General features: G+C 46.9%; 1 protein-coding gene across 2 annotated transcripts in view; it reads right to left on the bottom strand.

Moving 5' to 3' along the window:
• Window positions 1-12,049, bottom strand: part of cica (capicua transcriptional repressor a) — a 55,315-nt gene extending 43,266 nt beyond the window's left edge. For both annotated transcript variants that reach the window (XM_023262134.3, XM_023262135.3), the window contains exons 1-3: window positions 11,873-12,049; window positions 4,991-8,700; window positions 2,852-3,128 (exon numbers count right to left, since the gene is read on the bottom strand). In XM_023262134.3, the coding sequence (XP_023117902.2) occupies window positions 2,852-3,128; window positions 4,991-8,488 (3,775 nt within the window). In that variant the 5' untranslated portion in view covers window positions 8,489-8,700; window positions 11,873-12,049. The remainder of the gene's footprint in view (window positions 1-2,851; window positions 3,129-4,990; window positions 8,701-11,872) is intronic.
• Window positions 12,050-12,433: the final 384 nt, after the last annotated feature.

The raw sequence follows: 12,433 nt of genomic DNA, 5'->3' as shown, positions 1-12,433 counted from the left end.
GCCAATCGTGTTGCCGCAATGAGGCAGTGTGGTGAAACTGTGTGTATGTCTAGTAAAGTATAATTTGTGGGGGAAAAAACCTTTTTAAATCTTATTTTGGTGCAAATTTAAATCAGTTTTGACTGGTGATTCTGTACATGTAGTTTTAACATCCTGATGACTATTAAAATAGCAGTTATAACTGTAACTGCTAACAAGACCTGGTCTAATTATCTTGAAATAATTGCTCGAGGGTGGAACCAGGTTGGCTGCCAAATGAAGAGGCTTGCCTATAAGGACAAATTAAATTGCTGAATGTTGTGTTTTTCACATCATTGCTGTCGTTAAGGACTCCATTCTCCCTTTTCTTAAAACTAAAATCAGTTTACAGACCTCATAACATTTATCAAGCAACATATTTTCTGATAATCACAGCATAATTTGCATTATTTGTATAGATCATGATTATAACTGAAAGGAAACTAAATATACAACACATCCCCAGAGCAGAATAAAATCTGCACGTACGAGCTGATAATGACTAAACTTTGAGCGCAAAAAAAAACACACAACAGCAGATTATCAGAAGGTTAAAGAGGGACATTTTTGTTCTAGCTTGACTTGAATTTAACGAAAATAAAGAAACGATGCCGGTAGAAACAGGCTGCTTCCAACTGAAGGTAACTGCTGACAGTTTGAAGACTAGTTCAAACAAAGAGCACAGCAGGAAATGTTTATAATGTCATTACTGTGTGAACACTATCCCACAATATTTTAACAGTTAGGACACATGAGAATGAGAATGTGAGCCAGTAGAAGTGCAAATTCAACACTCCTCACTGTTTCCTCCCACAGTTGTGGTCAAACTACACCTTATTCATAAATGCTCTGCCAAACTCTGCCTCGACTAAGTATCTCTGCAGGAGAAATTAAAATAAGAATTAAATCAAACTTGCAATAGGAGACATTTCAACAATTTGTAAGGAATCAAGCTGGTATATTCCATATTTCTCTCTGCCCCATGCAATCCCATGAAAAGACTAAAAACAACCCAACAGGTGTATGATTTACATACCATTTGCTAAAACCACAGTGCCCTGCTGTTATACTATGTACTGGTTTTTAAAAATGTACTTTATAAGCCATAAACAAGCCAAAGACTAAGTTTTGCTGCCAACAAATCCCATGAAAAGACAAAAACAATCCACCAGGTGTATGATTTACTCTTGTTTTTGTATCATTTGCTTAAAAACTACAGCTGCGTTAGGAAATTATTGAACCATTTTCCAAAAAACAAGCTCAACAAACACAATACACATCCCTCGAGCGGAATACAATCAGTATTTAAGTCCCAATGACGTGAAAGCTTGGCTCAAAAATGCCTCTGAATATTCATGTAATACCAACAAGTTCATCCATCCATCCATTATCTATACACCGCTTAATCCTCATTAGGGTCGCAGGGGGGGGGCAGTGCTGGAGTCTATCCCAGCTGACTCAGGTGAAGGCAGGGAACACCCTGGACAGGTCGCCAGTCTGTCGCAGGGCAACAAATACAGGCAAGCAATCACACTTGCATTCACACCTACGGGCAATTTAGAATAATCAATTAACCTTAGCATATTTTTGGACTGCGAGAGACCATGCAAACTCCATGCAGAAAGATCCCGGGAAAGACGGGACGCGAACCAGGGATCTCCAACAAGTTCATCTATATATTATTCACATGTTCTCTTTCACAACAGCAAATACTTTCCCCGTGTCCACAGCGGCTGATTTTATAGGATAAAGAAACAGCATTTCTTTGAGAACAACCGACTCCGGCGGAAGCAGTGGGAAATTTCTCACGTTAATTTGACAAAATACAGCATCTGAATTGCAACTTTCATACAGTATCTCTGCAGAAGAAATTAATAAAGTGAAATTAAAACTAAACTTGCAATAGGAGACATTTCGACAATTTAAAAGGAATCAAGCCAGTGATATTCCATATTCTCTCGCTGTCCCATGCAATGCCATGAAAAGACTAAAAACAGTCCAACAGGTGTATGATTTATGTATCATATGTTAAAACCATAGTATCCTGCTGGTTTAGGATATCACGAAGACTTAGTTAAAATGTTTTTAAAAATGTACTTCAAAAGCCACAACCAGGCTGCAGACTAAGTTTTGCTGTCAACAAATCCCATGAAAAGATTAAAAACAATCCACCAGGTGTATGATTTGCACCTGTTTCTGCATCATTTGCTAAAAACTACAGCTGCATTAGGAAATTATTGAATCCTTTTCCAAAAAACAAGCTAAACAAACACAATACACATCCCTCGAGCGGAATACAATCAGTATTTAAGTCCTGATGACGTTGAAAGCTTGGATCAAAAACGCCTCTGAATATTCATGTGATACCAACAAGTTCATCCATATATTATTCACATGTTCTCTTTCTATTTCGTTGTCGGCACAATATGCATGAATACAAACACTTTCCCCTTGTGACCACGGCAGCTGATCTTATAGGAGCCATTAAAAAAGAAACAGATTTCTGGGAGAACAACCGACTCCAGTGGAAGCAGTGGAAAATTTCTCAGGCTAATTCCACAAAACACAGCATTTGAATTGCAACTTTCATACAGTGCAAGTAAACAATAGTAAAGTGTACATAAGTCACAGCCACGGCACTCTGATGACACTGCTGTAACCCCAGAGAGATAATAAAAGCGAGAAGCACAAAGATAGAGTGCATGAGATACAGCCTGTACATCCATTCCTACTTTACAGTGCAGCATATGTGTGGCTCAGCAGACTTTGTATCTGACATGAACAAAGGTCAGGACCGCAGTGCCACAATCTCCCTCTTCCCCCCGTTGCTTACCGGTCCCTGGGCGTCCCATGATGATCTGCTTGCGAGGTGCAGGGTGAGGTGACTCTGCTGGCAGTATGAGTGGCAGCAGGGCTGTCGGTGTGGGATGACAGGCCACCGGCTGAGGCAGCACCCCTCCAGAGGCGTCCTGGTGTCCCTCAGGCTTCCTCTCTCGCTCCCGACCTCCAGAACCAGACGAAGACAGGACTGAGCCTGATGCGGTGGACATCAATCCAGGAGTAGAGGGGCTGGAGAGGGCGGCGTGGCCCGCTGTGGCTGGAGTCAAGGACTAAAAAAGACATCAAAAGGAAATTTATAACATTTGCAAAGAACTTAGATTATCTATAACAGAGCTAATAACACTACTTCTGTGTCATTTTGATGCATTTCTTGGCACAACTGTGGCTCTCATAGCCCAGGACTCATTAAAGTCATCCACTTAATGGAATGTATATAATTAGAGTATAAAATTTTATTCAGTTTAGATGCGTAGATTTTAACTCATCGTGCAATATCATCTGACAGGCACCCAACCAGTCCCAAAACTCATTCTGCAGCAAAACCACTGTTATTAAGTGGCATCTTCAGAGACCAGAGGAGTCACTCTGAGATTGCCCATAATATTTAATGTGTCGTACTTAAAAGACTGTAAAATGTACTTGAGAAAATTGGTGCTAATTTAACCACATAAAAATACAGAATTTTTTCTGTTTAATTCAATTTGTATGAAGTTAATCAACCCTCCTGAATCTGGGCGTTTTTTTGCTCCTGCCACATTTTCACTCACAGTCGGCACATTTTTCAATGCAACAGAAAGTCCTGTACCTCTAAGGGAAACAAAACAACCATGGCTAGAAGTAGAGAGAACTTAGAAATTAGCTTTATGTGCAATATGACACAGTCATGTTAGCATGAATCATTACAAAAGAAACATTTAAAATGGAATATTCATTACACAAAAAATGTAATTAACAAAAAAAAAATCCCATATTTTTTCAGTGACCACAGTTGTTAGAAATACTGGAAAAACATGGGGACTCAACATACAATAAATATTTTATGACATTTATTTGTTTCCATGCTTATCTCTTATCTGCTCTGTGTAAATATAGCCTGAAAGTCAATTTCTGTCACGAGTGTTACTTTTAGCTGAGTCACTAATTGTTTCAGAGTTGCATCGAGTTGCGCACAATTTTTTCTTTCTTACATAATCTGAATAGATCAAACGATTAATTTTTGGCAATTCTAAGATGAACTATGTAGATAAAAATCTGGAATTTAAGCTTAGATTTGGTTAATTTTCCAAATGAAGTTGAAAGTCACACACAATAAGCTCAGGAAGAAGGTTGAAAATCGATCTTTGTGTTTTCAGTTTCTTTGTTTATGCTTCTGAATTACATTTTTCAGAACAGCTCAGCAATAAATGGTTCAACTTTTTACAACAGCTTAGTAATTTCCTTAAACCGCAGAACAGTGGTTTTAACAAATGATACTCAAACAGGACTAAATTGTACACCTGTCGATTTGTTTGTAATTTTTGGGATTTGTTGACGGTGAGAAAAATAGAGAATATTGCTAACTTTATTCTTCAGGCAGAGTTTAGCAGAGCATATATGAATTAGGTGTAGTCTGACCACAGCTGTGGGTGTGAACAGTGAAGAGTGTTGAATTTACACTTCTACTCTGTCACATTCTCACCCTCAAGTATCTTGTCCCTTTTTAAATAATATCAGACAGTGGTCATGCAATAAAGATTATATAAACATTTGCTCTTGTTCTGCTCATCTGACTTATTCCTGGAACTGTCATTAACTACAATCAGTTGGAAACAGTCTGTTTCTGACAGAAAGTTGAAAGTCCAACAGTTCTTTCTGATTTCACAGTTTCTAACGCTAAGAAATGACATAATTTGGCAGATTTTTTTAAAGATAGCATGCCTTTCAAAGCTGCCAGGTAGTTTTGGGGTTCAGAGGGTCAATATATAATTACTACAGCTTTATTTTTCATTATTTCAGAGGGTACTCTTATTGTAATAAATATATTGGTAATGCAATATAACATTACATGTAACATGAAAAGGTTTATTGGCATGGCTCATTCATTTGGTGCACATGACTCTATCACAGAAACACAAGATAATATTGTTCTTACCGAACTGGATGTGACCAGGACCAGAGTGGATGTTGGGTTGCGCAGGAGCACAGCGCCGTTGGTGGCGGCCCCATTGATGGGGACGGGGGCCTGCAGGCCTGGAGGAGCCGTGTGTGGGGGCTGGCTGTGCTCCCTCGACCTGCTTCTCTCTCTTCTTCCCAGCGGGCCGTCAGAAAACTTTGCCAGGGGGACGTCCGGATTGCGGACGATGACCGGGGAATCACGGAGGGGCACGATGCGGCGTGGGGAGGGTTCCTGGGGCAGAGGGGAAGGAGGGGTGGGGGAGACCAGCATAGGAGGAGGTGTGGAGGCGGCGGAGGATGGTGGCCGACTGGTGGCGCTGCGGGGACGTGGGAAGGAAAGCGAGGAAGGGGTTGTGGGCTGACTCTGGGGGGAGAGGACTCTGAAGGCGGCAGGGCTGTGGCCTAGCGTTGGGTCTCCCACCACACCGCCCCCTATGCCCACCAGCTGCTGCTGCTCAGGCTTGCTCTGGTAGTCCTGGACTGCAGATAGTGGAGGAGGCGGGTGGGTATCTAGTTTCCTCTTGCTGGGGCTCATGGGGACTGTAAAAGTGAGGTTGGTCTGGAAAGTGGGCACGATACCCGACAGATGGCGCTCTCTCTCAGCACCGGGCGTACCCATCTTAGTGCCGCTAAGCTGCCGATGGCGACGTGGAGTCAGTGAGGCAGGCGCAGTGATGGGGCTGAAAGTTGCAGGACGGAAGCCAAAGAGTGGAGAAGGTGAGGGTGAAGGGGTCGGGGAGAAGGGTGACTGATTAGAGATGGGGGAGAATGAAGGTGTGCCAGAACGGGAGCCCAGGGAGACCAGCATGGTGGCTGCCTCACACTCATCGAAGTCGAAACGAGAGAGGTCCTGAGGCAGCAGTGAGGGAAGGACGAGGCGAGGGCGAGAGTCTCCTCCGCGGCTGCTGGCCTCACTGCTCTCCCGTGACGTTTCATCCCAGTCAAATTCTGAGCTAGCTCTCCCGCCGCTCAGGCGGAGGTCAGATGGCGTCAAGGTCCCCGTGCTGCTGGCTCCACCCCGTTCCCGGCCGCCTCCACTGGCTTCCATCTCCTTGGTCCTCATTGAGAGGTGTCTGGAGCAGTACCCTCGTCGTTGGGACTCCTTAGAGCAGCCCTCCCGGGAGCACAGCCTCCTCCACTGCTTCCCATTGAACTTCTTACGGATGCCTGTCGGTGTGCACACCACATCTCCCTTCTTGTACTTTTGCTGGGCAGCCGTCAGTGGAGTGCGGGAACGTGATGAGGAAGAGGAGGTCGAACCTGATCCAGATCCACCACCGCCACCTGCTCCACCACCAGCAGAACCTCCCCCTGAGGCCTTCTCTCCTCTGGAGGAGGATGTAGTGGAGGAGGAGATGGGAGGGAGAGGTGGGAGCTGGGGGGTGGTGATGACAGCACCAGCTGCTGCAGCTACTGCAGTTGCTGGGTCAAGGCCTAACAGAACAGGTGAAGGGGGGGGATGGGGGTTCAAGGCCAGATGGGCAGGGGGAATCCCAATGCCCCGCACCACAGACATGTGGGGACTGAGGTAGCCAGGCGGGGGCTTAGAGACGATGTGGCGGTGTTGGGGAACTGCCATTGGTTTGGTACCGGGTATGATCGCCCCCATCGGGACCATATTAAAGTGGGACACCTCCATGTCTTCTTCGGGGGTGAGGGGCATATATGGATGGTGTTGCTGCTGTTGTTGCTGCTGCTGCTTCACACTGTTCTCCCTTTCTCGCTCTCTTTCCCTCTCTCTTTCCTGTTTTCTCTGAAGGTCTCTCTCCCTCTCCAAGTCTTTCTCTATTTCCCACTCTCGGCCAGGGGCTAAACTGAGGACTGATGCTGGAGTTATGGGGGAGGTAATGTTGTGGCCCGATGTGGAGGAAACAGGAACCATGCCTGGGTAGGGCATTCCTCTCCCCAGCACTGACCCCATACCAGGTGTCATTCCCCGGCTCAGACGACACACCTCCTGCTCCACATCAATCTCTTCTCTTTCCTCCCGTTCTCTCTCCTTGTCTCTCACCCCCTCTTCTCCTTCACAACCCCCACCAGAAGGCAAGTCCAGGTCCCACGGTGGCACCAGGAGCCGGAGTGTTTGTCGGGAGACCCACACAGCCTGCGTGGCACCTCTGCCATCTTCTTCCTCATCCACAGAGTGAGGCCTTTCCTCAGACAGCAGGACACGATAGCGGTTGGCCACTGCAGGGTGTGTGTCGACCCGTGTCACCACGCCTTCTCGGTACCACTGCCACTGGCCCTCGATACCCTCTTCGTTGCCAAACGGTACACAGACACGAGTGCCGATAGGTATTGGTTGGACACCAGGAGGTGGGGCATCCAGGATAATGTCCACCACCCCTGGGGGGCTATCATGTCGATACGGATAACGGCACAGTGTCTTCTCCCCATTCAGTTGCACCTCCAGGCTTCCAAACTCACCGCTGACCTTACGGACCACCCCGGCCCGAAACACCAAGTCCGACCTCCCCCCTTCATCTCTTCGTTCGCCCCCTCCCTCCTCATCAATTCTTCTCCGCAGCTGGCGGGCGAGGATGCGCTGATTCTTCAACCCTTTGGCCAGAGCATCAGACAGAGCGTCGGGGAGGCTGGGCGCTGTGTGTGCAGACATCTGTGTGCGGCTGTGTGTGTCGCCCACCACCTCCAGGTCAGCCGAGTGCTCGCTTGCGGTGTCAGTGGAGGAACAGCGGGGCAAAGGGCTGGGCGACACCCGCTCTGTATCTCCTTCACCTCCTCCGGGCCTTTCCCTCTCTCCTCCCAGTGACAGGATAGGGGGTCCTGGAGAGTCCTGAGGCCCCTCCCTGCTGCTTGTCCTGCCGTGGAAGTCATCCATCAGGCTCCTGCTCTGACTGTTGTCATCAGAATGCGAGACGCTGATGTCAAGTCCTGGACCTGCTGACCCCTGGTTGAGGACACCGCCGCTCAGAGGAAGAGGAGGGGGAGTAGAGGACGTGGGGTTGCTATGGTTACCAGCAGTAGTAGACGAACAGTGTTCAGAGGTGTATTTCTTCTTGGGAACGCGGGCCTTAAAGGTGGCTGTTTTGCGGCTGGAGGCCGGGTTTGGACTGTTGTTGGAGCTTGGCGTGCTGCTGTTACTACAACTGCTGCCACCACTGTCACAGTGGCTGCTGCAGCTCACGGCCGACCTCCCTGATCTATCATCGGAGGACAGCTTCCCAGGATCCATCGCAATCGACACTGCCGCCTCTGACAGTGGCTCTCTGTGAAGCCCCTCCCCCTCGGCAGCATCCCGCGTCCTGATTGGGTCCACCTGAGAGGACTCTGAGCGTGAATTAGAGGAAAAAGAAGAGGAGGGAGTTCGGTTTTGTGGGGAGCTGCTTCTGTCTCTGTTCTCATCTGAGTCTCTTTTCTCTCCTCCTTCTGGGGCATCTCCAGCTCCACGACGCTTCCCCCCTTTAGCCCGAGTGGAGGGAGGAGAGCGCCGGCCCTGCTTCTTTATCGGCTTCATCTTTTCATCTAGTTTGCTTTTACTCCAAACAACTCTTGTTATTTATTTATCCCAGAGATTCTCCTCGGTGCTCCTCTCTCACTCTGCCTTGTTTTTTTTCTGCTTCCCCCTCCTTTCCTTTCTATTTTTCTCCTCTGTCGGAGCCTCTCTCTCTCATCCTGTCTTGTCTTCGTTGCGCGACTTCGGCACTTGCCCACCTTATTCCACAGACTCTGAAAGAGAGGGAACAGGGAGTGTGAGCTACTCATGTGGCAAACGCATTCAGACATGCACAAAGCCTAATCACTGCACAAGATAGCGACGAGCTGCGTGGCTTTGAGAAGGAAAAAGTGGCAGATTGAATCAAAATCAAACATTCATGAAAGTGATTCAAAATAAAAGCAAAGTGGTGATCATGATAATAAAAGCATAACAAACTGTTAAACATTAATTTTAAGGAATGTATTCCCAGCTAAATGATGCACCGTCGTACTAGAGTAGTAATGAATATGACTCATCTACAAATTCATTACACATTAATTCATTACATAACAGGTTCTACTCACATTACACAAGGCCTGCATCCATACCAGGTACATATTGAAAACAGGAGGGCATATTGTAGGGTAAACACAATGTAGGTTTACAACACAGCATGGAAATAGTGAGGAGCACTTTGCAATTTGCCCAGACAAGCCTTTTTTGCATGCACACACACACTACTTCTTGGCCGGGGCAGTAGAGGCGGGGGAATTCCTTCTTCACTCGCATACTGAAACCCTCCCTTTCTCTCTCCCTCTCTCTCTGTGGCGACCTTTATCTATGTATTTCAAAGCAGAGTCAATCCGCCCCTACAAACTCAATTTCCTGTGGAAGACCATTACCTAACTTCCCGTTACTTTATTCCTCCCTCTCTCTTTGCTACTATTACACTTTCATTCTCATCCCCTGCCTGTGTTCTCTCTTTCTCAAATATTGATTTTTTTTTTTTTACCTCTCATCTCTCCCTCTTTTCCTCCTCTCCGTCCACTTAGTCTCTATCCTCATTTTGTGCTGCAGTCATCCAGAAAAGCAGAGTTGTTCAGAATAATTGTTATTCCACACCAGAGTCATTCAGTACAGCTCTTAGCCATGCTAGAGTCATTCAGAATATCTCTTATTCCACACCGGTCTCATTCACAGCTCTGCCTCCGTTTAGAAACAAAAAAAAGATTGATTTTGCTGACTTGTTGAACAGGAGGAGGGGACTGTTGTCATTTAGCTGGTTTGTTTGGGACTCGCCTCAGGTCCTGGCTGCTGCGAGTTCTGCCTCGTTTCGTCGAATGCAAGTCTCCACGGCGCAGCAAAGATGTTAACGACATGCATATAAGAGGCAGGATCCAAAGAGTCCTTATATGCTCTGTCATCTTTTTTGACAATTTCTCACTCCGACTGTGATATTCACTGTCAAAATGCTCTGTCTTCATGTCAATCAACCAGCACTCAGCATGTCTACTTGTCAGTGACAGTTTGGCTGTCTGTTAACTTACATGTCTGCCTGTCTGTCCCTGTTTCGGTATCCGTCCTCCCACCAGTCTCTTTCTCTCTGTCTGCCTGCCTCTATTCCCTTTTGCTGCCTTCCTGTTTGTCTGTGAAGGCTCGCATTCATTCAGGTCCTTTTAATATCTGCCACATCATATCGGCTGGAGAGAAAATCCATTTCCAAAGATGAGTGCCGCCTGTCTCAAGGCCACACACACACAGCAAACATCTGTGTGATGATAGTTGATAGTGCACACAGAGCCTGAGAGCTCACAGCCATCACTGTGCTCTATGTAAATCCCTATTTAGGACAGCAGCCACCATAAAATATTGGCAGCTGTCCTTACTTGGTCACGATAGAGGTATGCTACATGTGTTTACTCAGTAGTGCACTGTGTACAACAGCTGGTGTCAGAGTCATGGGCCTTATGATAACAGCTTAAAGGCAAACTGACGCAACACACACTCCTCCCAGTGAAATATGGAGCAAGGAAACCCATACGGGAGCTAAAGTAGGCCTGTGTCTTCTATGTTGCTTGTTCACTGATCATCACGCATACACATGAAGGCCAGGGCAGTGAGGTCAACCGTATTTTATTTGCAGAACAGGAAAGGAGCTTTATAAGCTGACATGCATGCATAGTAAACATGACTGTTGGCAGCATCGAGCTGATATAAGTCATATGAGGTGAGAACAGCATGAACCGTTGCCTTTCTGAATGCATAATTCAGTTTAGATAACGATTGTTCGGTGTAGGTCACATTTTCATCTCTTTTTTAAACCACAAACACGCCCGAAGAATATGTAATCGCTTGTATCAAGCATAAATTGAGTTAACTTGATTATACTATGGCTATAAACATGCACCTCATGCATTTTTGCAAACCTTGATGTAAAATCCCACAGGGTAGAACTTAAATAGATATTTCAGTCCTTTCTGACCTGCTGTGGTGCTTATTTCTCCATAACGTGAGGCTGAATGACATGCAAAAGTTCCCCTCTAAACTTTGTAACAGGATTACTACAGAGCTGCATTAAGGACAGGCCAGGGCAGTATAAATACATACATGATCATAATCCCTGCTAGATAACTGCTGCTAACTTCAGGGCCTAAAGCAGAAAATGCATACAACAAGCGGGGATGTCGTCACCTCTGGTTTAGCTGGATAGTACCGTGTCAAGCCCTCGTAGTACCGCGATTACTACCAGTTTTACTCCACAACACTGCAGGCCGTGGCGTGTAGCGACCAGGCCTCGACTACACACACAAGGCCGCTTGGAAATCCTCAACTCACTGTACCGGGAAAATAACCGGTTTAACGGGCATATTGACCCCTAATGCCTCCTTAAACGGCCCTTATTCCTTGAGCTGCACGACCGAGAGAAACGTCCCAAAGCAGACTTTTATCAGCGCGCGAGAGAGAAAAAAAAACACCTCACAAAGTCGGCATCGGAAAGTGACAGTCGTGTGAAAATACAGCCGGCTAACTTTTCTATTCAGCCCAGTCGTCGTCTAGCGCCACAAAGTGTCAATATGTGGATGAAAAGGGCCACGTTGAAGAGGCAGAAAATGTGTCAGAGGAGTTTTTCACACGGCAGAGAAATAACAGTTGTTGTGGGGAAAGTCCAGCGGCAGTTATGGCGTTGAATTAATTTCTAGTGGAAAAGTTTCAGGATCACTACGTCTCGTCGCACCGCTCCCTTTTTTCTCGCACAAGACACCCGTTCCGCCCTGTACCGCTCTCCGTAGGCCACCCAGACGCCGCTCGTCGGCTCTGTTTGTGGCCACAGTAAGCATGAACAACGTTAGCACCTCGGCGAAAAGGCACAACAAGCCCCACTGCAGTGCTGCAGGAGAAGATTTGTAGGCAGCTTCTACTCACCGGAGCTAACGGACAGCAAGCCCGGGCTGTCTCTCCGCCGAGTCCGCCGGGTAAAACAGGGCAGGGAGGCCAGTCGTCCGCAGCTGCCAGTTAGCGGCCGTTCATGTTTCTCCGGCAAAGCAACTTAGAAGGAGGAAAAACTACTGCCCTGTACATTCTACACTACAGTCGCAAAATGGTGAATGGAACCCCAAAGCCTTGACAACCAGCCCGGGCGGCCAATCGCGGAGCACGAACGCGTACAGTAGCCAATCGGAGGGCGCGTCTGGGTGGAGGGGGCGGGGCTGCACGTCAAAGTAAAATTGACGGACGGCGCGTCTTGGCCAATCACAGTGTGGGAAAACACAGAACAGCTGTTGGGAGAGCGAGGCTGCGGCGGCCAATAGAGCTGCTATGTGGGTTTGTCTGCGACTTATAGAGGCACGCAGGACAGGAACGAAGCCGCTCTCTCCTCCTCTTTCTGTCTTTTTTATCTTCATCATCCCCTCTTCAATTGTCTGCTAACATGGCAGGGGCGTAGAAGGAAGTGGGGATGCCTGTCTGTCTATTAAAACCAAGTCA

This window comes from Amphiprion ocellaris, chromosome 15, assembly GCF_022539595.1.
Source record: "Amphiprion ocellaris isolate individual 3 ecotype Okinawa chromosome 15, ASM2253959v1, whole genome shotgun sequence".
NCBI classification, from domain to species: Eukaryota; Metazoa; Chordata; class Actinopteri; family Pomacentridae; genus Amphiprion; species Amphiprion ocellaris.
This window is presented reverse-complemented; position numbering and strand designations above follow the sequence as displayed.